The 23,033-nt window shown below is 53.2% G+C and overlaps 10 protein-coding genes across 10 annotated transcripts; 5 read left to right on the top strand and 5 right to left on the bottom strand.

Annotated features, from left to right (window-relative positions):
* Nucleotides 1-74: 74 nt before the first annotated feature.
* Nucleotides 75-1,367, bottom strand: KD926_010018 (uncharacterized protein; the record flags this gene model as incomplete). Its single annotated transcript, XM_053102523.1, has 1 exon — nt 75-1,367. The coding sequence occupies one exon, from the start codon at nt 1,365-1,367 to the stop codon at nt 75-77; it is 1,293 nt and encodes a 430-aa protein (XP_052954015.1).
* A 1,383-nt stretch (nt 1,368-2,750) lies between these two features.
* KD926_010017 (hydroxyacyl-thioester dehydratase HTD2) lies at nt 2,751-3,949 on the bottom strand (the record flags this gene model as incomplete). Its single annotated transcript, XM_053102522.1, has 2 exons — nt 2,751-3,231; nt 3,339-3,949. 2 exons carry the CDS (start codon nt 3,947-3,949, stop codon nt 2,751-2,753), a joined length of 1,092 nt encoding a protein of 363 aa, XP_052954014.1.
* A 672-nt stretch (nt 3,950-4,621) lies between these two features.
* On the top strand, nt 4,622-7,255 carry KD926_010016 (putative C6 transcription factor; the record flags this gene model as incomplete). The annotated part of the gene is made up of 6 exons (XM_053102521.1): nt 4,622-4,734; nt 4,788-5,187; nt 5,241-5,448; nt 5,509-5,540; nt 5,589-7,106; nt 7,160-7,255. 6 exons carry the CDS (start codon nt 4,622-4,624, stop codon nt 7,253-7,255), a joined length of 2,367 nt encoding a protein of 788 aa, XP_052954013.1.
* Nucleotides 7,256-7,464: 209 nt separating this feature from the next.
* Nucleotides 7,465-8,268, top strand: KD926_010015 (ubiquinone-binding COQ10-like protein; the record flags this gene model as incomplete). Its single annotated transcript, XM_053102520.1, has 1 exon — nt 7,465-8,268. One exon carries the CDS (start codon nt 7,465-7,467, stop codon nt 8,266-8,268), a length of 804 nt encoding a protein of 267 aa, XP_052954012.1.
* Nucleotides 8,269-8,564: 296 nt separating this feature from the next.
* sod4 (mitochondrial 37S ribosomal protein mS42) lies at nt 8,565-9,718 on the bottom strand (the record flags this gene model as incomplete). The annotated part of the gene is made up of 4 exons (XM_053102519.1): nt 8,565-9,101; nt 9,167-9,291; nt 9,409-9,589; nt 9,659-9,718. 4 exons carry the CDS (start codon nt 9,716-9,718, stop codon nt 8,565-8,567), a joined length of 903 nt encoding a protein of 300 aa, XP_052954011.1.
* A 1,555-nt stretch (nt 9,719-11,273) lies between these two features.
* Nucleotides 11,274-13,012, top strand: KD926_010013 (putative purine-cytosine permease; the record flags this gene model as incomplete). The annotated part of the gene is made up of 3 exons (XM_053102518.1): nt 11,274-11,681; nt 11,743-12,735; nt 12,875-13,012. 3 exons carry the CDS (start codon nt 11,274-11,276, stop codon nt 13,010-13,012), a joined length of 1,539 nt encoding a protein of 512 aa, XP_052954010.1.
* Nucleotides 13,013-13,365: 353 nt separating this feature from the next.
* Nucleotides 13,366-15,454, bottom strand: KD926_010012 (putative long-chain fatty acid transporter; the record flags this gene model as incomplete). Its single annotated transcript, XM_053102517.1, has 3 exons — nt 13,366-14,526; nt 14,587-15,371; nt 15,433-15,454. 3 exons carry the CDS (start codon nt 15,452-15,454, stop codon nt 13,366-13,368), a joined length of 1,968 nt encoding a protein of 655 aa, XP_052954009.1.
* A 498-nt stretch (nt 15,455-15,952) lies between these two features.
* Nucleotides 15,953-17,305, bottom strand: KD926_010011 (aspartate/tyrosine/aromatic aminotransferase; the record flags this gene model as incomplete). Its single annotated transcript, XM_053102514.1, has 3 exons — nt 15,953-16,676; nt 16,732-17,189; nt 17,273-17,305. 3 exons carry the CDS (start codon nt 17,303-17,305, stop codon nt 15,953-15,955), a joined length of 1,215 nt encoding a protein of 404 aa, XP_052954008.1.
* Nucleotides 17,306-17,559: 254 nt separating this feature from the next.
* Nucleotides 17,560-21,449, top strand: KD926_010010 (putative ATP-dependent permease ADP1; the record flags this gene model as incomplete). Its single annotated transcript, XM_053102513.1, has 4 exons — nt 17,560-17,786; nt 17,963-19,652; nt 19,706-21,127; nt 21,213-21,449. 4 exons carry the CDS (start codon nt 17,560-17,562, stop codon nt 21,447-21,449), a joined length of 3,576 nt encoding a protein of 1,191 aa, XP_052954007.1.
* Nucleotides 21,450-22,282: 833 nt separating this feature from the next.
* KD926_010009 (cornichon family protein) lies at nt 22,283-22,979 on the top strand (the record flags this gene model as incomplete). Its single annotated transcript, XM_053102512.1, has 4 exons — nt 22,283-22,383; nt 22,526-22,681; nt 22,758-22,824; nt 22,887-22,979. The coding sequence occupies 4 exons, from the start codon at nt 22,283-22,285 to the stop codon at nt 22,977-22,979; spliced, it is 417 nt and encodes a 138-aa protein (XP_052954006.1).
* Between the last annotated feature and the right edge of the window lie 54 nt (nt 22,980-23,033).

The raw sequence follows: 23,033 nt of genomic DNA, 5'->3' as shown, positions 1-23,033 counted from the left end.
CAGAAGAAAGCAACAGAAAAAAATAAGGGTGAAGATGTACCCAAGAACAAAAAACAAAACCAAGAACAAAGAATTTACAGCCTCCCTCTCGTCCCCGGACTATCCTGTGAGCTAGCCGTCACCCGATACGACGGATCCCCTTTATTATCTTTAAACCCCACCCGATCGATCATATCCGTGAATGTCGTGTCCGGACGAAACGGTGGATACGGGTCTGGTTTCAGCACGCCCGTGTTGGCAAACACACCAGGGGGCGTATACACGCGGATACTCTCTGTGCTGGGCAGACGGGCCGGACGGACCTGACGCGGCGGCGTAACAGGCAGGGGAGGCGGGGCAGGCATCGGCGGGATGGGAGGCACTTGAGGCACGTCGTCGGACTGTGGCGGCTGGACGGTGATCTTTGGGGTGGAACCGAAGAGGCTCTTGACGCGGGTGCCGGTGCGTTGGAGCACGGATCTAGCGCCCTCGGAGTTGCGTTTTGAGGATCGCGACCGTCGGAGAAGGAAATCGGTGCGGTACGACGTATCTTCTGTTGGGATGGGGCTGGAGATCCCGATTAAGGTGCCGTTGGAGGTGCGTTGCGTGTGTTGAGCGACTTTCTCGGACACCCGGAGCTGTCGCTGTTGCCAGCGTCGGAAGAGGATCATGCCTAGGGCGGCGAGCACGGCTCCGAAGATTGCGCCGGGGAAGAAGCCTGCCAGAACGGCTTTACTGGGGTATGATGGACATGTGGCGGCTAGGGCGGCGGCAGTGGAGTTGGAGTCGGAAGAGAGGGAGGATGACACCTTAGGGTTGGTAGGCGATACGAGCGTGGGAACTGCTGGGTCGGATGTCGAGGAGGGGTCTGAGTCCGTGGTGGCGGAATGTTTGGACGAAGCAGACGTCGTCGTGGGCGTTCCAGTTGATGTTTTCGTGGATGAGGCAGACTTCGCATCCGTGTCCATCTCACACATCTCGCCTCCCTTGCACTTGTATCCAAAGGGACAGCAGGAATCACCGCACTTGGGCAGGTTATCATCCAGCCGGGTGGTTTTGATGGCGTTGGTCTGATGCAGCGTTGCGTTCTGCAATTGCACGTCGCAGGTGATGGGTTGGATGTACTCGCAGCTCTGACCCTTGGGGCAGCAGATGGCCGACGATCCGCTGTCCAGGCTCACGCATGTCGACGAGGACGGGCAGCAGAAGGAGTCTGGGAGACCTGCGTTCTCGCAGCGCGAATATGACTTCGGACAAGTGCCTGCGGCACGCTCTAGGAGTACACTGAGTGCGTGGCTCGGGGTTATCGAAATCGCCACTAGAGCAAGCAATAGGAATGTCGTGGTCGACGGCGCTCGATGGATGTTACTGAGTGTCGATTTGGCCATGGTGGCGGTGACTTTCTCTAAAGGGGGTCTGAATCGCCAAATGGCGGACTTTAGGACGAATCTTGAATTATATGACGGTCAAAGGATATGGCAGTGGCACTTTGTATACAAAGAGCGAGAAATTGAATGTATAAAACAAGGGTATCGACAACAATGGACTAGTTAAAGGAGTGTTGAACTGTCGAACAATGAAGCAGACAAAGAGTGTGTATATGAACTGCGAGAGAAGAGAGAACAGAAGAAAGAGAGAGAGAGAGAGAGAGAGAGAAGCACGCGAGCAAAATTGTCAAATCCATCCGCCTTCTAACTATAGCCGCCAACCTGATGCCCAAAATAAATCCCGTGCAGATGCGATGCAGCTGGAAGCGCCGTGGTCCGACGGGGCTCGTAGCAAATCGCCTAATGAGCTCGATCGACCTACGCGCCGGAGCTGCTGGCGATCAATTCACACGGTCCACAAGGCAAATGTTTATTTGTCTGCAGAAGGGAGCTTACAATGGCTCGTTTGTAGTCTGTTTCGTCTTCAGGGCGTGAAATGAAAGGAGAGCCAGTTGGTTTGGGAGAGCGGGAGACGGCCATTGTAAGTTGTCTTTCGGCTTCGGGGCGCTGATTCTAGTGTCAAAGGAGCCTTTCATTGATTTGGGTAGTAGACTCTGGATTTACGTAGTTGATGGCATGTCATTCAGGAGGATTCTCTGATTATCACAAGCACGACGGTCATTTGCTTTCTCGGATGGTAATGGCCAACAGTATCTCAATCCAAACAGCCATTCGATTTTATAAGGGAAATATCTTCTAAGACGGTGTTTTACTATCTGTATTCTTCTTGAATATTTTTCAGTTCTTAATTTAGTTTTCCCCTGGTTTTAGGTCATAATGGGAGTGATTCCCAAAAGTTCTCACTTTGTAACTTCTTTTGCCGCCAGCCTCAATGTAAGTATATAGTTCTGTTTGCGACCGATAAACCAACACCCTGCCACCCTGTACAACATCAGATAACGCTTCTATGAAAAGTTTAATCAATCATCCTAGAGCATTGCCCGTGATATCATTAGACAAAGGAAAGAACAATAAAGACCAAGTCGTGTTGCCAGACAGGCTCTTTCTACGCTCCTGAGGGGTCACTTTGTCTTGCTCCACCAAGGTGTCTTTCATATACATAACGCTAGCATATACAATAATGAAGACTCATTAATGAGTCAAGCTTTAGAGCTGATCAATGAAAACAAGTATTCGATTATCCAGATCATCTAGTTCGGACCACTGGCACTGCCATTTTTTTCAAGGTCCCATCTAGATGCTCGGGTTGGATATTCAACCCACCTGCGGTTTCTGTGTCCTATATAGATACCCAAAGCAAGGCAATAAAGCATTCAAGGTCAATCAAGAGATCTCCGCCTTCATAGCCACCTCCCCATCCGGTCTCAGAATCCTCACCCGAGCAACCCCATCTCCCTGCTCCTCATCCAAGACTACCCGGTACTCCTCCTCCGCATACAGCGGACTCGTCGCACGGTAAGCAATATTCTCCGGAATAACCAGATCGCCATCAGCACCAGGTGCAGAGGTCCGTGTATCCCTCCACAGGTCCAAGATGGAGATCAGATTCAACGGCCCATGCACCACGATGTCCTTGTGGCCTTCTACGTCTCTGGCCCAAGGCGTTGAGTAGTGAATCTTATGCGGGTTGAAGGTTAGAGCGGAGAAGCGGAACAGCGTGACAGCTGTTTGCCTCAGGGTGCGAGTATGCGTGTTCCCTGATGCGGTGGTGGACGAGAAGGCCGGTTTGGAGGAGACCTCCAGCGCCGAGGCAGATGAGGTCGATGCCACCGGGGCGGTCAATGCCTTCCTGAACACCCAATTCCTGTTATGTATATTATGAGCAAACTAAGAACCTTATATATAGCTCCTTCCCGATGGCTCCCCGGGAGGCTCAAGTGAGTATATCAAAGAGAGGGGGGAAAGACCTACCTGCGATCTAAAAGCGCCACGCCGTGTTCATTCCTGAATTCCTTCTCCACACCAACCACGATCATCTCCTCTCCCGTCTTCCTCACCACCTTTGGCTCCGCACTCAGTACTTTCGTCGTCTCGCGCACTTCTTGGCCCACGCGCAACGGGTTCGGGTTCCCATCTGCGCCGCGCGGCCAGTGTACCTCGCCGCCAGCCCACATGCGTCGTGTGAACGGCGCGGACGGGTTATACGAGACGTCCGTGCCGTCGGGGCCGAGTTCATTCTCAAGGAAGGCAGGGGTGAAGTAGACGAGGTGGTAGCCGGGGGGAACGGGGGTGTTTGCGGGTACGGAGACAGAGGGGGATGTATTGGAAAGAGGAGTGGAGGTAGGGAAGAGAGAAGGGCGGTTAAGAGTTAGAGAGAGAAGTTGAAGCTGGTTGGCGTCAAGGATTTGGGTGCGGGATTGGGGGCCTAGGGATTGGAATCGAGAGAGGAATGAGGCAGCAATGGAGGAGGCATCAGGTGTAGATGTAGATGTAGTTGCGGTGCGGAGACGGTGATAGACCGAGAAAGCGCGCCGGGAGGAGCATGGAAACTGGGCGCATCGCGTCGCAGTGAAAAGGGACATGATTGAGAAGTTCAAAGGGTTATATAGAGGGTAATCGTGAGGGAGGCAATCGCTCTGGGTAGTATATAGAAGTAGAGGAAGAGAGAAAAAGAAGAAGACAGGAGGATATCTCGAAAAGCCCCGGTCTCGGAACTGCCTGGCCCTCGCCGTTTCCGAGGCCCACTAAGCCGCTTCGGGCAAGAAGCCGTCTCGGCTTTTTGTCCCTTCGCCGGCTTCTTCTTCTTTTCTTCATCATCCTCATCCTCACTTTCATCCACATTTTACGGTCTGTATCTTGCAATTGGCCAAGTCGCTAACTTGAGGATATCCTGTTGTCAATGCACTTATGGTTTCCCATTAAGCACCAAGGACTCAGACGCTACAATATGAATGAAGGCTGAGTCCCTGTGGATGCATACTTGGAGAATGCAGAAGAAAGATGTATGAATGTTTTCACAAATGAGATCATGATGCAGCCGATTGGAATCAACACTTCTGTACTTCGTAATCCAACAGAAGATCAACCACCAAGGATGTTGGCTGTTGGCTGTACACTGTACGGAGTACATCGGGGTTAGTGTCGGAGATAGCCCCCAAAAACCGGAGGAATACGTTGCCGTCATGTCGCTGCCTCGTCCATCTCTTTCCACCAGCCTGGCATCTGTTGAATTGCTAAATTTACTTACTTCTCAAATGGTCAACTCGCAAATTATGTCTGACATTCGATCTCGAGATTCGGCTGCTGCTAGCAAGGAGAAAAAGAGGACCCGAGTCCAGTTGTCGTGCACGGCATGCCGAAGCCGAAAGTAAGTCATACGCCACCTAAAGTGCGGTTGACAAACACTAACTAACCCGCTAGGTTGAAATGCTGTCGGACGCACCCTTGCACTAATTGCAAGAAACGAGGCGAACCCCATGCGTGCACCTTTATCGGGCGCGGTCCTCGAGGGAGAGCGTTGAGCGGTCATACGAGTCCAACTCAAGTTCAAGACCGTTTACAGCATTTGGAAAACCTTATCCTGTCTCTGACGCAAAAGAAAAAACAGGAAAATAATCATAGCTCAGAGGATGCTGAGCTCCTGGTAGATCAGGAGAACGGTAGTTCCCAGGATGGCAACCAGGCCATGCTGGAGACGCCCGTGTCGCATGAGAGTTTGGAAACGAAGAACTCACCTAGTGGTGCGTCTAGTAAGCTTCTTGTCAAAGATACGGGCACGAGCTATATTGACGGGGCGCACTGGAGTGCCATACTTGAGGAAGTATGTAGCCCTCTCCTTATGTGAATACTGTACTAATGAGACTGGGCGAAAAGATCAACGGGGTCAAAGAATATCTCCAAGGAAGTGACGATGAATCTGACGAAGAGGACGAAGAAGACTCCTTTGATATGGCCTCGCCGACTCTACTGTTTGGACTGAACAAGCCCGCAAGCAAGGAAGAGCTGCTCGCAGATATTCCATCGCGACCAGTAGCCGACCGGCTGATCTCTCAGTTCTTCACTAGCAAGGAGCCTTTTATAGGTAAGCCTAGGCAAACTATGCCTATTACGCACGAAACTTACAAGTCGGAATGATGCGCAGTCGTTTTTCATATCATCACTTTTCAAAGAGAGGTACTTCAAACGTTCTCTTGGCCAGCTCCGTAGCTAACGATGGTTTAGTATAATGCATTCTGGCAAAAGCCAGAAAGTGTTTCATTACCATGGCTCGGTTTACTCTACGGTATTCTAACCTTGTCGGTTTCCATCCATCAGCGTCTTCAAGAGCCGCTACCTAGCCCTCTCGAAGGCCCGATGGAAACACTTGCTACGTTTCGCAAACGAACTGCGCAGTGTCTAGCTCAGTCGAACTATACCAAGCCCGGGCGCTACAAGGTCGAAGCGCTGTTTACATGTACGATGGGAGAATTTTACCGCACCTACGACGCCCAGGTGGGCGTCTCATTCATGCTCGGGATCACGATCAGATTGGCCATGCGCATGGGATACCATCGAGACCCACAGCACTTTCCCAGTATTTCCCCTTTCGAGGGGGAACTCAGACGGCGGGTATGGTCGATTCTGTGTCAACTGGACAGCCTCATTTCGTTTCAAGTAGGCGTGCCTCGAACAATCCAAGACTGGCAGCACGACGTTGAACCGCCACGAAACCTCTCGGATGAAGACATCTACGAGGATATGGAGCAGCTGCCGCCGCCCAAACCGGACAACGAGGTGACGGCCACATCGTATACTCGAGTGAAATCGAGGATCATGTCGGTATTTGGGAAGATCTCCGACCTGGCGTATTCCCGAGAACCAGTCACCTACGAGCAGACTCTCGAGATTGACCGACGTCTCGAAGAAGCGCACAACATGATCACACCGGCTTTCAAATTGCGCCCCCTCGACCAGTCAATCGCCGACCCGGCGGAGATGATCCTCCGACGGTATACCTTAGAGCTACTCTACCAGAAGGCGCGATGCGTGTTGCATCGGAGGTATTTAGGCGAAATTCACACCGATCTTCGGTATGCGTACTCTCGATGGGCCTGCATGAGTGCGTCGAAGGAGATCCTTCGACACCAGGCAGATCTGTACCACGAGACCCAGCCCGGGGGGATCTTGTATCGGGACAGGCAGTTTCCTAATTCTCTGCAATATGCGGACTACTTGCTCGCTGCGATGATCATCTGCTTGGAACTCTCCTCCAACCAAATCACGGGGCCGCAACTGAGCCATGCAAATAACGATGTCACAGTGGTTATCAAGGGCCGAGAAGACCTCCTCGCATCGCTCGAGATGTCTCATAGCATCTTGGAAAAGTCCCTGCAGCAGTCAGCAGATGCACAGAAGGCGCACACTGCTCTGACAATGATGCTGCGTAGGGTAAAGAAGGAGAACCAGCTTCTCTCTCTGCAAAGAGGACCCCAGCTCCACGGCATGGCAAGCGAGCCAACTCCCGGAGCAACATCCAGTAAGAACTCTTCCTTCTCAGAATTGAAATCTCAGGAAGAGGACATTAACAATCTCTCAGCTCAACTTCCACCATATGGAAGCTGGCAAGATATACGGAATCCGCCTGATGCTCTTGGTCTGGACGCCGACGCGATGGCCGACGCAACAAGCATCATGCAACCGCCTTTAGTTTCATTGGATGTTATTGAAGACATGCTTGACGCACCGACAAACCTTGACTGGGTGAGTTCTCTTTTCAGATCTTGTTCTCGTTGTTGATGCTAACCGGTTCACAGGGTCTTTGGGACCAGCAGATACAAGGTCTAGAGGACCGGGGACTGAGTTTCTGGAATGACCCGGGGGAGATAGATAAAATGCTTGAAAATGTGTAGTCTTGATGTAAACAGAAAAGATGAGATCAATGCCATTCTATAACGAGGTGAAATGAATTCTATAGTTCTACTGCCTTTAGATCCAATCCTCGGCACGACCCGCGTGGACCCGAGTCGGAGTCGGGGAGGAAAAAAAACCACGGATACTAGAAAAGCCACTCCTTCATCCTCCTCACTGCTACGCCACCAAATCCAGCATCACATCCAAAATGAAACCCTCCACAACGCGCGTCTTAAGCCGGCGCATCCACTCGTTCGTTGAGTCCCGATCCCACCTCAGCACCAGCTCGCAATGCCTTCGTCCTTCAACCATCACCATCACCAACCCATCTAACCTACGAGTACCACGACCACGCCTCGCAACTCAACCCAAACCCCAAACCCCAGCGCAACAAACCCGCCCCTTCCTCTCCTCTTTCCTCCCCTCGGGCGGCTCCAACAACAACGAGCCCAAAGACCGCGTCCTCACTGCCACCCGCACCCTCCCCTACGCGCCCGCCAGCCTCTTCCGCGTCATCTCCTCCGTCGAATCCTACGCCGACTTCCTCCCCTTCCTGTCGGCATCGACGGTCACGCACCGCGACCCGGGAACTGGGTACCCGTCGCGCGCGTTCCTGACGGTCGGATACGGACCGATCAGCGAGACATTCACGTCGAAGGTAGATTGCGACGAGAGCCGGTGGGTAGTGGAGGCGCGCAGCGGAGCGAAGTTCGGGGTGGATTCAAAGGATGGGCAACCACAAGGAGGGCAGGGGATCACGCAGAGCCAGGGTCAGTCGTCCGGTGGCCTGCTCGGGGGCATCTTCCCCGGTGCGAATGAGGGGATCTTTGAGTATTTGAGTACGAAGTGGGAGTTGGTTCCTGAAGCGGAGAGGACGACGGTGCGGTTGCGCATTGAGTTTGAGTTCAAGAGTCAGTTGCATGCGACGATGATGAAGGCTGTGGAGCATCAGATGGCGACCGCGATGATTGATGCGTTTGAGCAGAGGATAAGGGAGGTGGAGCGGTGGTGATTCATGATCGTTGGGTTGAGTTGAGTTACTGGTCTTGTGGTTGAGGGCTTGTAGTAATAGCATTTGTATAGATAAACAAGTAGATGTTAGATCTGTGTAGAATAGAAAGAGTTCTTCCTTGGTTGATATTGTTTGGTTTTCTATGGGCGATCATTCGCTGTACATTGAATTTTTTTTAGACACATGATAATAAGCAGAAAAAGAGAAAAACCAGGCAAGTTGGTAGTATATAATACAATTATCAAGACATAATAGAAAAAATCGATTTATGCTCCCCGCTCCTTGTTTCCGGGTTCTCATGAGTGCAGCATGTTCAGGCTGCGGTTCCAGTTGGCCGTCTGCCGACCTCCCTGGACCGAGCTGACCGCGTTGTAGTTATCCAACACAACCTCCCAGTTGATCCGATCCCACCACCGCTCGAGGTACTCGGCCTTACCTCCGATTCCGTAGTCCATCATCCAGACGTGCTCCCACGTGTTCACACACAGGATGGGCTGGACGTCCAGGGCTCCGGGCGCCAGGTTCTTCTGGTTCTGCGAGTGGGCGCCCATCGCGCCAGCGAATTGGTTGCCCAGCGGAGCGTCCGGCGAGTGGGTGGCCATGTCGACCGACTGTCGTCGGGAGTGAGCGGCCGGGTAGGGCGAGCCGGCGTTGTAGGTGCAGAAGATGTGCATGAGGCCCTCCCGCTCGAGGTTTTTGGCCAGCCACACGAATCCAGGTCCGAACATGGCGTTGGCGGTCGCCAGGAAGTCGAGCTTCAGGGACTCAACCGAGGAGCAGGTATCGATGATGTCCTTGGCGAACTTCTCGGGGATCTGGGTGTGGGTGGGAGCCTTTGAACAATCGACGCGTTAGGTTGATCTCCGAATGGTCGAGTTTCGGTCTGCTTGTTACTCACCAGGGTGTTGAAGAAAAAGTGGTTGTTGTGGGCCATGGAGGCGTAGTTGAAAACGGAGGCCATCTCCGGACGGCGGGAGTACTTGACCAGCAGTTCTCCGGGTTTCGCGTCGGCATCAGGGGTGTCTGCCAGTTGATATCAGCCACTGAATCCTCATCTCCAATTCCCCCGTGTAAAAACTCGATCGAACATAGCTGTTCTAGTCTTTCCCGGTTTGAAAACGCGAGGACGAGACCACTCACCCTGCGTCAAAAGGTTCAGCTTGTCGACAAGGAGACTCTGATATTGCGTCCAGGCGAAATCGACCGCCTCGGGAGACAGGAATTCCGAGATGCCACTGGTCTTGAAGTGGTCATCGTGCGTCAATTTGGGAACACGGTGGAAGCTGCGGTACTGGAAGCGTGGGAGGGCGGAGACAGGTTTCTAGCAACGAATTCAGGTCAGGAACAGCCACGGCTTGAGCGGGTTATTGAATGAGCCGAAAAGTCTTACCTGAACGAAGGAGGAAGCCGCACGCAGCGAGCTCTGCGGCCGGAGGAGTCGGGGAAGCATGATGGCGGATTGGACCTTTGGGGAGTTGATATGAGCGGCCAAAGACGAAGCAAAACCGCAGAATTTCCATCGCCGATGTCCGCCCCGTTCGGGCCTAGCGTGGCTGAGGTAAGCCCGCCCAATCAGCATCGATTCATCTACTTCTTCTCTTTCTTCTTTCTTCCCATCTTTCTTCCATCATCTATCATCCATCTTCCTGGTTTCGTGATCAAATATTCTGAGTCTGCATAGATGTTCATCTGATGACTCGACCCCGGTCCGCTAAGTAGTATTCCCTCCCACCACACTCTATCTATCAGAGCAGCATAAGCAGTTCTCGAACCCACTGCATGAATATATACCAGAATACCTGAAATTCAATTTCTCATAATTCACTACTATTGTTGAACCTTATATTGAACCTTGGCGTCTTCAATGATTATGAACTGATCACTTCCATCGAATGACTTGTCATCTTTGGTCTCAATCAAGCAAATTAATGACAGGTCCTTTTGAGACAATAAACTCAATAAACGCTTGAAAGCATCCAACATCGCCACATTCTGACAGGTTCTCGTGCAACTAGCCCAGCTTTGAACGGGCGAAATCTTTGAAATTAGGGTTGTGAAAATGCATTGACGCTGCTCTTTCTCGAAATGCATCAGCCTAGAACCAGGCGCAAACCAGGCGCAAACCAAGCGTTGACCTTGCTGAAAAACTCTGGACCAAGCCTATATACTTGCTTGCACCGGCTAATGCAATAAACCCTACTCTCCTGGGCATTTGGTTCAGCTCCCATTTTACTTGGTCATGTTCAAAACCTGTCGAATGTCCTATCCGGGAGCGCCTTTCAGCCCCAGACCTCATGTGGCTGTCAAGAAAGAATAAACAGTCTGGTCTGGCCAGGTGTGAGAGACGCAACCCCTTGATAAAATGGGATATGACACCGTTTGACCAATACTTTCAAACTGAATTGAGTCAGCCGACCACATAGAATGCATGTGTCTTCTGCTACCCCAAAGTCTGTATGCTTCCTTGCCGTTGGTGCTGCAGTTCCAGGGTGACTGTAGCATCGAACACATGACCCAGCATTTTCGGGAGTTCCTTGCATGCAGCGTAACATCTGAGCAAGGGAATCTGCAGAAACCCAAACGATTATGCAGCTTCCCTAGTTCTAGGCTACCTCGGCCAACAATCCGCAGAGAGAGGGCGCGGGCCCAGAACGAGCATGTACCTCAATTGGCTTCTTTGACAATTGATGCCACTGCAGCTTAGGCATCCATTTTTCGGTCCTTTCTCTTGGTATGCTTTATGGCTGAATGTGCGGTCTTCTCTGGGATTCCAGGTCTTGACAGACCCGCTCGAGTTCCCGGGCTTTTGGCGCCTTGAGGCAGCAGGTATATAATGGCGTCGATCGACGTTACGTCTCCGTGCAAAAAGGAGAAGACGCAATGTTTCACGGCTTGATGACGTACTAGACACGAGAGACCCGCGAGCTTATTTTACTCTATATATCCTCTCGTGTCGATCTTATACATATTGTCTTATCCACTTGAACACTGACCATACCACTTTAATGGCGGATTCAGAGCCAAGCTCTGACTTGCAGTCACCATCTAAAGAGACGAAGACGAAAGTGATAGCAGTCGAAATCTCGCACGAAGGGACCATCGTGCTGCTATCAAAGTACCGCAAATGTGCGGATACATTGACTCGGCTCTTCGGGTTGGAAACGCGAGGAATTGAGCGAGTCGGAGAGGATGAACGGCACCCTCCACGGCCCGATGATTACAATCGGATGTTTCTGCTGTGGCTGAACTCTTCATTGACTGCAAACAACGTGATAGTGGGACTGTACGGTCCCGCTCGGTATAGTCTCGACTGGAGTAATGCCGCCATGTGTGCTGCTCTTGGAGGAATCTTGGGAAGTATGGTAGTAGGCTTCATGAGCACATGGGGTCCGAAGAGTGGCCACCGCACCTTGGTATGAATTTGTCCAGCTCAGAGCATTCGATTCCTATAGCCATCGCTAATAATACTGTCAGGTAGCGACTCGATACTTCTTAGGCTACTACCTCAGCAAGGTCTGCTGCGTATTGAACGTCCTCACGATGCTGGGCTACGGCATGGTGAACGTCATCCTCGGAGGCCAGGTCATCTTCGCCGTGTCCGACGGCCATACAGCAGCACCCGTTGGCATCATCGTGGTGGCCGTCTTAACCTGGTTCATCGCAACCTTCGGCATGCACCTCTTCCACTTCTACACGCGATACGCCTGGATCGTCCAGCTGTCCATCCTCTTCGTCATGGTCGGCTGTGCCGGTCCCATCTTCAACACCACCATGTCCCCAGTCTCCTCTAAGCCCCTCACCACCAGCAACTCAAACCGCCTCTCCTTCTTCTCCCTCTGCTTCGCCTCCGCCATCACCTGGGCGCCCTCCAGCGCCGACTACTTCGTCTACTTCTCATCCGCCACCAGTCAATGGCGCATGTTCCTCTCCGTCAGCACAGGCATGGGCCTCGCCATGGTCACGACCACGTTATTAGGCATCGGTCTCGCCACCGGCCTCTCTACTAACAGCACTTGGCTCGACGCCTCGCTCACCTCCCAGGGCAGCCTCCTCGTAACCTCCTTCTCCCCGCTCCATGGCTTCGGCCGCTTCTGCTCCGTCATCCTCGTTCTCGGCATGGTCTCAAACAATATTCCCTGCACCTACTCCGCGGGCCTGAATCTCCAGATGCTCGGCCGGTACGGACCGCGCATCCCGCGCCCGCTACTGACCACCCTCGAGGTGATCGTGTACACGGCATGCGCGGTCGTAGCGCACGACTACCTGCGCGAAATCATGGAGAATTTCCTGCCATTGATGAGCTACTGGATTGTGGTCTGGTTGGTGATTGTTGTAGAGGAAGGGTGTGTTTTCCGTCGGGGTAAGACGTATAATTGGGACGTTGTGGACGATGTTCACCGTTTGCCGATGGGATTGGCGGCTGGGGTGAGTTTCGTGGTGGGTTGTGTAGGCGCGGTGTTGGGGATGGTACGTCTCCCTTGTCTTTTTTTCTTCGATTTCTTTGCTTATCTTTCCTCTCAACTGCACCCTCTCTTGCTGTTCCTCACTATCCATACAATCGTTTGCTGTGGTTGGAAAGAAGAAACTGACCGTACGTGCAATGCAGTCGCAATCATACTTCGTCGGACCGATAGCCAGATCGCTCTCCGGGGACTGTGACCTTGGAATGTGGCTTGCGTTGGGATTGACGGCCGTGTGTTATCCGGGTCTTCGGTTGGTCGAGTTACGAATGACTGGACGGTGAGTTTTTATGGTCCATGTCGATGGCGAGAGAAATGTCCTGTTTAGGCGTGAACGAATATGTATGATATGCATAAGAGCGACGCAAGATAAAATGTCTGATTTACTCGTGTATCTGTTGAAGGCGAAGCCGAGTCGGAGATAGAAAAAGAATATATAGACATACAGCTAGGCTATCGATAATATAAGAGAGAAATTGAAAGATCAAAAGTGGCAGGGTATCTAAAGATTGTCGGGGGCGGAGCTGGAAAGTCGAAAGCTCGGGTGCAGATAAAGTGAGATAGGAATCATGAAATTTACGTAAAACAAGCACATTAACGGTGACCTATCCGAGACTGGGGAAAAGAGCAGGTGAATCTACAGCTTCACCTGCCCAGCCTGAAGCCGGTCCCAGTCCTTCCGCTCAAAAGGCACATAGGTGTTCCCCTGGAGCCAGTAGAGCTTGTCGGAGGACGTGACCAGGGACGGATCCACGCCTTCGGTCCGCAGTACGTGTTTCTGCTGCTTGTTATTCCCCGTCGCCTGCATTTGCGGCGTGAGGCGCAGGAACAGCGGCGCTGCGTACCGGGGAAGGTTTTGGAGGACGTGGGCGGCCAGGCTTTCGAGCGTCGTCGGACTGGGCGAGGACAGGATGGAGGGGTCGGTCGCCTGGAGCTGCTGCTCCATGACAACGGCAGCACAGCCGGCGCGGCCGTCGTGGTTGGGCAAGGCGACGCCGTAGACGTTGGCCTCGTGCACGTCGGCATGGGCGCCTAGGATCTCGGCCACTTCGCTGGTGGACACGTTCTCGCTCTTCCAGCGGAACGTGTCCCCGAGACGGTCGTTGAAGTACCATCGACCTTCTTTGTCCCAGCGGACCATGTCGCCGGTACGGAAATAGGCATCGCCTTTGCGGAGCACGTCGAAGAGGATCTTGCCTTCGGTGGCCTTCGAGTTGCCGAAGTAGCCCTGGAACTTGTCGCCGGGGTCGCGCGCATCGATCGCCCACATGAGCTCGCCGGGATCGCCGCGTGGAACCTTCCTGCAGAGGCCGGTGTTGGGATCGCGCCAGGGCTGCTGGGATTCGTGATCGACTTCAACGATCGCGATTCCACCTCCGAGGATCAGCGAACTCAAGCCACCGTTCCGCCCGATGGCTCCCGTGGTGAAATCGTTGGAGGAAAGATTCCAGGACCCGGAGGTGCCTTCGGTGGCCGCGTAGAACTCGGCGATGGTGGGCACGTTGAATCGCTCTTTGAAGCGATTCCAAATGTCGGGTCGCAAGCCGTTGCCGAACGCCGCCCGGATCGTGTGCTTCTTGTCGAGGTCCTCCCCGGTGATGCGATCGATTGAAGGAGGGACGGCCAGTAGATATCGAAGGGTTTCGCCGACATATTGGACGATAGTTGCGTTGTTCTCACGTGCCTCACGCCAAAAGCTCCGGGCGGAAAATCTGCGGCCAATGATGATGGCGGTGCCACTCATCATGCAGGTAACGAGCCCTAATATGCAGGCCGACGAGTGGTAGAGCGGCATGCACTGTGCTAGCGTTAGTGGCAGGCATCACAGCTTCGGAGCAAAAACGCAGGCTCCACTTACCGTGAACAATCGATCACCCTTCGACAGACTAAGCCAGTTCGTCACGAAGGCGCCTCCGCTCCAGCACTTCCTCCAGCTGACGATCGCTGGCTTGGGAAGACCGGTGGTACCGCTGGTGTAGATCAGCATCGCCATGTCTCGCAGCGCTACGCCACCACGAGCTTCGTCGTCGTCCCGAGTGGCTTCCGTCTGAAGGACTTGATCCTCCACCTCGGGCGTGAAGATGACTACCTCCACCGAGCCCTTCCCTGGACGGAAACCGGGCGAATTTAAAATCTCCATCTGGTCCGGTGGGAAGGATGGCTGGACTTCCTCGTCAACGATGAGCAGCCGAGCAGTCGAGGCCTGGATGCAGTGCGACAACGGCTTCCCCGCCAAGTTATAGTTGATCAGGGCGGGTACGGCACCGATGCTCCAGAGGCCCAGCATTAAGAACGCGAACGTCGAGGAGTTCATGAAATCAATCGCCACGACTTCCTTCGGCTTGACTCCGTGAACGTTCTTCAGCCAGGTACCATACCGCAGGGCCGTCACATACGTTTCGTGGAAGGTCCACGAGCGTCCGTCGTAGACGATGAATTCGGAGTCTCTTGTAGCGGGGGCGAGCGCATGTTGCTCTAATGTGTAGAATAGATTTACGCTATCCTGGCGAAAAGCAAAGCGGGATTTGACCATGCCCTTCAGCAAACCACCGATCAATTTGACATCATAGAATAGCGCATACTTGGCATTCAGGTATGCGAAAGTGGTGGCGGCGGCGGGCGTAAGAAGAGAGAGAGGAATGTCTAGTGGGCCAAAATTAATGTCACGGAATACAGTTTGGAGGTCCTAATGATGGCGACATACCGGGAATAGAGATGGGTAACATGGTGAACAACGACAACACTGATGTTCAAGAGTGTGGTATGACGGAGAAATTTAAGGAATGAGTGCCAAGGAGTGGGTCAGAACGAGGGATCGGCAGGAGGGAACGTAGCAACGGCAAACACCCTGGGGAATTCACGGGGAAGAGGAAAGCGAGACAGATAAATAGGAGAAGCGGAAGATGAGGGGAAACATGAAGAGAGCAAATGGTAAAGGCAGGGTGGCTGTTCGGCGGGTGGAAAATGAAGGAAGAGTTGCCTCGGTTTATTTCAAACGCTCGCGGCATATTCGGATGCGGTTAAGCAGAGAGCGAGTTATGCTCGGCACCAGCAGATTCATAACACTCTCCATGTTCTTAGTGTCCCCCTGGTCCCACCTGCAGGAGTTTAATCGTCCACCTTGTCCCTGAGGGTTGTCATTGTGTTCATCTGGCAGAAGAATGACCCCTTCTTGGCGTCACATGTGGATGATGACGCCATGGCGTTTACGGCGATGAGGCCAACTATTTCCGTTTCACCACCGGCACCTCATCGTATCCGTCGTCCATGAACGATGCAAGTGCCTCCAACCCTTTCTCCAACACCTCGGTCTCCTGCACGAACCCGATTCGGACGTACCCTATAAAGTCTTCCCCTTCGCCAAAGCACAGGCTGCCCGGAACGAACATAACCCCAGTCTGCTGGAGCAGCGTCTCGCAAAAGGCAACGTCGTCTACGGGCTTTCCCATCTTGTTGAAGCGCACAAATGCCGTCGTGCCCGCTCGCGGCTTGACCCATTCACATGCCCACCGATGGGACTCGATGAATTTCTCCAGAATCGCCAGATTTGTCTTCGCCAATTCGATGTTTCGTCTTAACAGTCCGTGGATGCAGGCGGGTGCCAGGGCATAGCTGGCAATCGCGTCGTCCACCTGGCTCACGGAGATCGTGGTGTAGTGTCGGGCAGCAGCGCAGGCTTCAATCAATGACCGATCGCGCGAGGCAATCCATCCGACCCGAATCCCAGCCAGACTGTATGCCTTCGACAGCGATCCGGTCACGATTGCTCGTTCATAACCTAGAGACAATAGAGACGACGGAAAGTCCGGGTCCATCGGGGTAATGGAGTGGAAAACTGGGCGGTATACTTCGTCGGCATGAATATAGATTGATGAGCTTCGCGCGACCTTGACAATCCCTTCTAGTGTGGCTTGAGGGATTACGGCTCCGGTCGGATTTTGGGGATTACTGTTTAACGGAACGTTAGGTACGACACCAAACACGGCGGGCGGGGAAGGCATACTTGAGAATGATTAACTTAGTGTTGGGCCGGATGAGTCCTTTCAGCTCATCGATATCCAGCTTCCAATCATCCTTCTCCTTGGACTTCCATAGACTCACTTCTGCGCCAAGCGACTCAGGGACCGAATAGAGCTGCTGGTACGTGGGGTAGTGGCAGATGACATGATCCCCGGGACCAATCAAGGAGTAGAACAGAAGGAAATTAGCCTGAATCGCGCCGGGTGTAATCAAGACATTATCCAATGGCAGTGGCGTGGGCGTTTTGACGGAGTAGAGGTTGGCCAAAGTGCTCCGAAGGCGTTCGGACCCGCGAATGGCACCGTAGGTCAGCTTCGAGGAGAGATCCAATGGGCTTGTAGACTTGTCTTCCGAGATTTCCTGGAGGTCGTTCACGGAAACAGAGGCACAGCAGGTCTCCGCGACATTGTATTTGGCCTGGAGTTCATACTTGTCCATCCACTTTAATTGACACCGCGGGGTTAGATGTGACTCGGTGCGGGGGAGACAGATAAAAAAGACAGGTGGAACCGGGGGCAACGTACTTGTTCTACGGCGAATTCCTTGGCTTGGACCATGGCGCTAGAAAGCTGGGGTTTGCAGTATTTGGGCGGAGTTTTTCTGATTCTCTGGGGATTGTTAATTGTGGAGGGTTTTCTGGGGACTGTCAAGGGGCAGATGAGGGACGAGTCACGTGATGTGATATAGAAGATATGGGGACAGGAAGGGGGAACGATCGACAGGGCCAGGACTCTGTAGAGGATCGTACAGAGGACGACTTCGTAGGAAGGAGATGAGATAGACCAGAGACAGTTTCCGTACGCACCCACGTATGAAGACGACGACGTCGAGAACCACCTCAGGCCTGGAGCCCAGGCCGGCCCTGACAGGTCAGGTGACGGCGGGACCCCGAGGGATGCCCCAGGCTGCCAGGCACCGCGGTATCGTCATCGCCCCCGTTTCACCATCCATCAGCCTCTCCAGTCTCCAGTCCCCTGCCAACTGCCAACTGCCAACTTCGCCATCCACCGCTCCTTTCCTTCCCCCCTACCTGCCCCGGTAAGTCATTTGCCTTTCATACTACTCGGCTTATTTTCCCATCACTCATCACACATACTCTCTCCACTCTAGAGCCTGTCTTCATTCAGATCTCGCGGCGTGCAATCTCCCGACCAGTTCCTCCAGTGATCGGGCTACTCCGCATTGGTCGCTCTCCGCTCCGTTCTCCCAGGTAGCCCGACGAGCGATAAGACTGGCGATTGCCTTTCAACGCACGACTATTTTGGCCGGTCCACGATGCGTTTACAGGCATCAGTTGGGGTTTCAGTGACCACATTGCTCTCGTTCTCCGCATCGATCGCCGCGGCCCAGAGCAACTACACCGATACCGCTGACCTCCAATCTCCGCTTCTCTCCTTCATCGACCGTCCTAAGGACTGTCCGCCCTGCTTCAACTGCCAACTAGACGCTTTCCAGTGCAACCAATTTGCTCCTTGTGACAAATTTACCGGAAAATGTGTTTGTCCTCCGGGATTTGGCGGTGATGATTGTTCGCAACCGGTCTGCGGCTCGCTCGCAGACGGCCACCAAAGAGCTCCTCGGAAGGACAAGTATTGCTCCTGCGAGGATGGCTGGGGTGGAATCAACTGCAACGTCTGTCAGACGGATAATGCATGCAATGCAATGATGCCGGAAAGCGAAGGGGGTGTCTGTTACAAGCAAGGTGTCACGGTCAAGGAGAACTTCCAGATGTGTGATGTTACGAACCGCAAGATTCTTGACCAGCTGAAGGAGCGAAAGCCTCAAGTGACTTTCTCTTGTGAGGCAGAGGACGAGACTTGTAACTTCCAGTTCTGGGTGGATCAAAGGGAATCGTTCTACTGCGGCTTGGACAAGTGTGAATGGGGCCTGGAAACCACCCACAACCAGAACAAAACCCATTACCGATGCGAGACCATCCAGTGCAAATGTATCCCCGGGCGCATGCTCTGCGGCGAGGAAGGCTCTATCGACATTGGCGATTTCCTCAAGGAGTCTATCCAAGGTCCGGCTTCCTTTTCGACCGTGTCAACCGAAGGCGGAGGCCCGGAAGATGGTAGCAAGTTCCAGGAGCCAGCCATGAATGATCTGATCAAAAGTGTTTTCGGAGACGAAAGCATCACTCTGAACTGCGACGCCGGCGAATGTTTGTACCGAACCGACGTTCCAGGATATACCCGCCCGGTCAAGCAGATCAACACTCCGCTGATCGCGGGTGTCATCGCCGGATGTGCGCTTTTCGTTGTTGCGGTCATCTTGACTGTGTGGTACTTGTCACGCCGGTCTTACCGTGGACGCATTCATCTTCCTCTTACCGACGACTCGGATGACGAGGCTGCCAAGCTTCTGGCGGAACACAGACCGGCAGCTCTGTACTGGGATGACGTCTCATACTACCTGAACGGAAAGGAGATTCTCTCTGGAATTCAGGGTGCCTCGCAACCGGGCCAGATCACCGCCATTATGGGCGCGTCGGGCGCTGGCAAAACCACGTTTCTGGACATCCTGGCACGAAAGAACAAGCGGGGTGCTGTTCAGGGCAACTTTTACGTTAACGGCGAAAAGCTCAATGACAACGACTTCAAGGGTATGATCGGATTTGTGGATCAGGAGGATACGATGCTTCCTACTCTAACCGTCCACGAGACCATCCTGACCAGCGCGCTCCTGCGTTTGCCGAGGGACATGGGCCGCGCAGCCAAAGAGCAGCGGGTATTCGAGGTTGAAAAGCAGCTTGGAATCTTCCACATCAAAGACCAGCTTATTGGGTCTGAGGAGGGCAAAGGTCGTGGTATCTCCGGTGGCGAGAAGCGTCGGGTTGGAATTGCTTGCGAACTGGTCACTAGTCCCAGCATCCTGTTCCTCGATGAGCCGACCAGCGGACTTGTAAGTTTGTTCTTAAACCCTCGTCGAGTCAGCCCACTAACATGACTCGATAGGACGCTTACAACGCTTTCAACGTGGTTGAATGCTTGGTGACTTTGGCGAAGACCTACAACCGGACGGTCATCTTCACCATTCACCAACCCCGATCGAATATTGTCGCTCTCTTCGACCGCCTTGTTCTTTTGGCGCAAGGCAAGACTGTGTATTCCGGCCCCTTCTCAACCTGTCAGCGATATTTCGATAATTCCGGATACTCTTGTCCCCCAGGCTTCAACATTGCGGATTATCTCGTCGACATGACCATGCATGCGAGTGTTACTCGGTCCCATCACGAGGAAATCGAGTCGCCTCTGTTGGATGTTCGTACTGATCCTCCCAAGACCGCTTCGAGTAGCCTGAGAGCCGTCAAGTCTGTCGCCAGTGCGTCGAATGCGAGCATTGAGGACAACTCTAGCAGCACTGTGGATGCCAGTCGCCGACCCAAGAGTAAGCGACGGGTCTCGCTCAAGCAACGCCAGGACAAACAGCTCTATTCCCGGAAGAAGGATATGGAGACGCCCCCTACGCCGAAGACAGATGAGGAGGACGCACCGATTGATGACGGCGCGGAGAATACACAGCAGTGGCTACGTCTTTCGCGTCAGCCTGGCAACGTTCCTCCACAGATTCTCGACGATCCGGATCAGCTGCCGCCGGCGGCTCCCGGCCAAACCGACCTGGACATCCTCGTTGCCAATTATACGACGTCGGATGTCGCCCGTTCCGTTCACGACGAGATCGTCGCCGCAGTTCAAAATGCACGCGCAGCGAACGGATCGGCCAATTCTGACATACTGTCCGACCGCCCTACTGGAGTGCCGAAGAACTATGCCCGGGTCGGTCTATTCCGACAGTTTCTCATTCTTTCGCAAAGGACCTGGCGCAACTTATATCGTAACCCGATGTTGATGCTCACGCACTACGCAATTTCAATCCTCTTGGCCGTGCTATGTGGGTACCTTTTCTACGGTTTGACGGACGACATCAAGGGCTTCCAGAACCGACTAGGTCTCTTCTTCTTTATCCTGGCGCTGTTCGGATTCAGCACACTCACCAGCCTGACGGTCTTTTCTACGGAACGCCTGCTCTTTGTGCGCGAGCGAGCCAACGGTTATTACCACCCGATCACGTATTTCGCCTCCAAGGTGGTCTTTGACATTGTGCCCCTGCGAATCCTCCCTCCCATCATCATGGGCATCATTGTGTATCCCATGACTGGGTTGATCCCGGCGTGGCCCGAATTCTTCCGATTCCTCTTGGTCCTGGTGCTTTTCAACCTGGCGGCGGCTAACATCTGTCTCTTCATTGGCATCGTTTGCCGCGACGGCGGAGTGGCCAATTTGATCGGCAGCTTGGTGATGCTTTTCAGTCTGCTATTTGCCGGCCTGCTGCTTAATCACGATGCAATTCCCAAGTCTGCTCTGTGGCTGCAAACGGTACGTTCTCTGACCCCGCCCCTTTCCTTCATTCATTCCTTCATTCCTTTCTTTTTTCGATACGAAAATGCTAATGATCCTTCAGCTGTCCATCTTCCATTACGGCTTCGAGGCTCTGATTGTCAACGAGGTTACATTCCTGACCCTCATCGATCATAAGTACGGACTAGACATCGAAGTTCCAGGAGCCTCTATTCTGAGCGCATTCGGATTCGACACGCTCGCCTTGTGGACGGACGTGATCGGACTGGCCATCATCTCGGGGGCGTTTATTGTGATTGCCTACGCTGCTATGCATCTGTTGTTGGTCGAGAAGCGGTGAATGAATTGGATCGCCAAATGTAGTGTATATACGCCGTCCCAAGGACCTTTGTGCTATTATTATGTTTTTGTTTGTTTGTCATTTTCTCGCATAACATTTGCCAAGTTCCCTGACGGTAACAGCTGTGCGAATGCCACCCAATAATGTGTGTTTTGGTAATGCAATTAATGACAAGATCGAGATGTCACTTGGGATGCCTCAGGAATGTGTTGGTGCGGAGAGCACGTGCACACGTCATCGTTTCATCGCGGATCGAATTCCATCCACAGCAGAAGCATCTGCGGAATCCATCTGCTTATGCTGTACTGAGTGACCAGGAAAACGACCGATCAAACCCGCCACCCAGGAATAACTAGTCATTAGCTTCTCTCCCCCATAGTAGCCTGTCCCGCTGCGGTGGCTGGGGGGCGGATCGACCTCGAGGGCTCCGATCGGTGTCTACACAACCTACACAGTGTCTGGACATTCGATCGCTTTCCATGTCTTTCTATATCCTGCCTGTAGTCCGTAGTCCGTAGTCCAGAAGGTATACTACTACTACAGAGTAGTGTGCACCACGTGAAGTGGTCGAGGGGTGGAAGATCGTGACATCTTCGCCGCGGCTCTCACCGCCTTGGGATTCACACCAACTTTGCTGCTCCTCTTCTGCTTCTCTCGCTCTCTCGCTTCCTCTCCCTCTCCTCTCTCCATCTTTCTCCCTCTCTTTCTCCGTTTCCGAGCTTTGCTCTCCTTGTTCCCGTCTCCCTGCTCCTTGGGTATCTTCCTTCATTTTCTCCTCTTCCTCTATCAGTTTCCCAATACATCCCTCCGAGTTTACAATTTTTCTTCCCACCATGTCCGGTGAAGCGTGGCTCTACCTGTTGGCGGTGTTGATCAACGCCGTCAACCTGTTCTTGCAAGTGTTCTTCACTATTATGTACAGCGATCTTGAATGGTAAGTTCCCCCTGCATTCCGCCTCTTCTAAATCCTGGCATTCTGTGGCCGCGTGTTTTTGCGCCGCAATCGGCCACTGGCACTCGATTGCGCCGGAGTGATAAGTTAGCGAGCTAAGCTAACCCGGTCCTCCCAACCACAGCGATTACATCAACCCTATCGACCTCTGCAACCGTCTCAACGCCTACATTGTGCCCGAAGCCGCCGTTCATGGATTTCTGACCTTCCTCTTCGTGATCAATGGCTACTGGCTGGCGATCGTGCTGAACCTGCCTCTGTTGGCCTTCAACGCCAAGAAGTACGTTTTGTTCGACGGACACCCCGACCTCCCTGCGGGTGATGGATAGTTGGCTAACCAGACGTGTGTCGGGTAGGATCTACGATAACCAGCACTTGCTGGATGCGACCGAGATCTTCCGCAAGCTGAATGTGCACAAGAAGGTCAGTCTGCACCCGGGTTTACGTCATACCGACAGGGAACGGCTCGCTAACCTGTTGCACAGGAATCCTTCATCAAACTGGGTTTCCACCTGCTGATGTTCTTCTTCTACCTGTACAGCATGATCGTCGCCCTGATCCGCGACGAATCCCACTGACTTCGCGGCGAGACGGGACATACGATGCGCGGTGGGCGTCCCGGCGGACGTGTC

This window comes from Aspergillus affinis (assembly GCF_023601865.1).
Source record: "Aspergillus affinis strain CMG 70 chromosome Unknown NODE_75_length_177070_cov_86_291390, whole genome shotgun sequence".
Classification (NCBI taxonomy): domain Eukaryota; kingdom Fungi; phylum Ascomycota; class Eurotiomycetes; order Eurotiales; family Aspergillaceae; genus Aspergillus; species Aspergillus affinis.
Note: the sequence above shows the minus strand (reverse complement) of the source record. Positions and strands in the feature narration are given on the sequence as shown.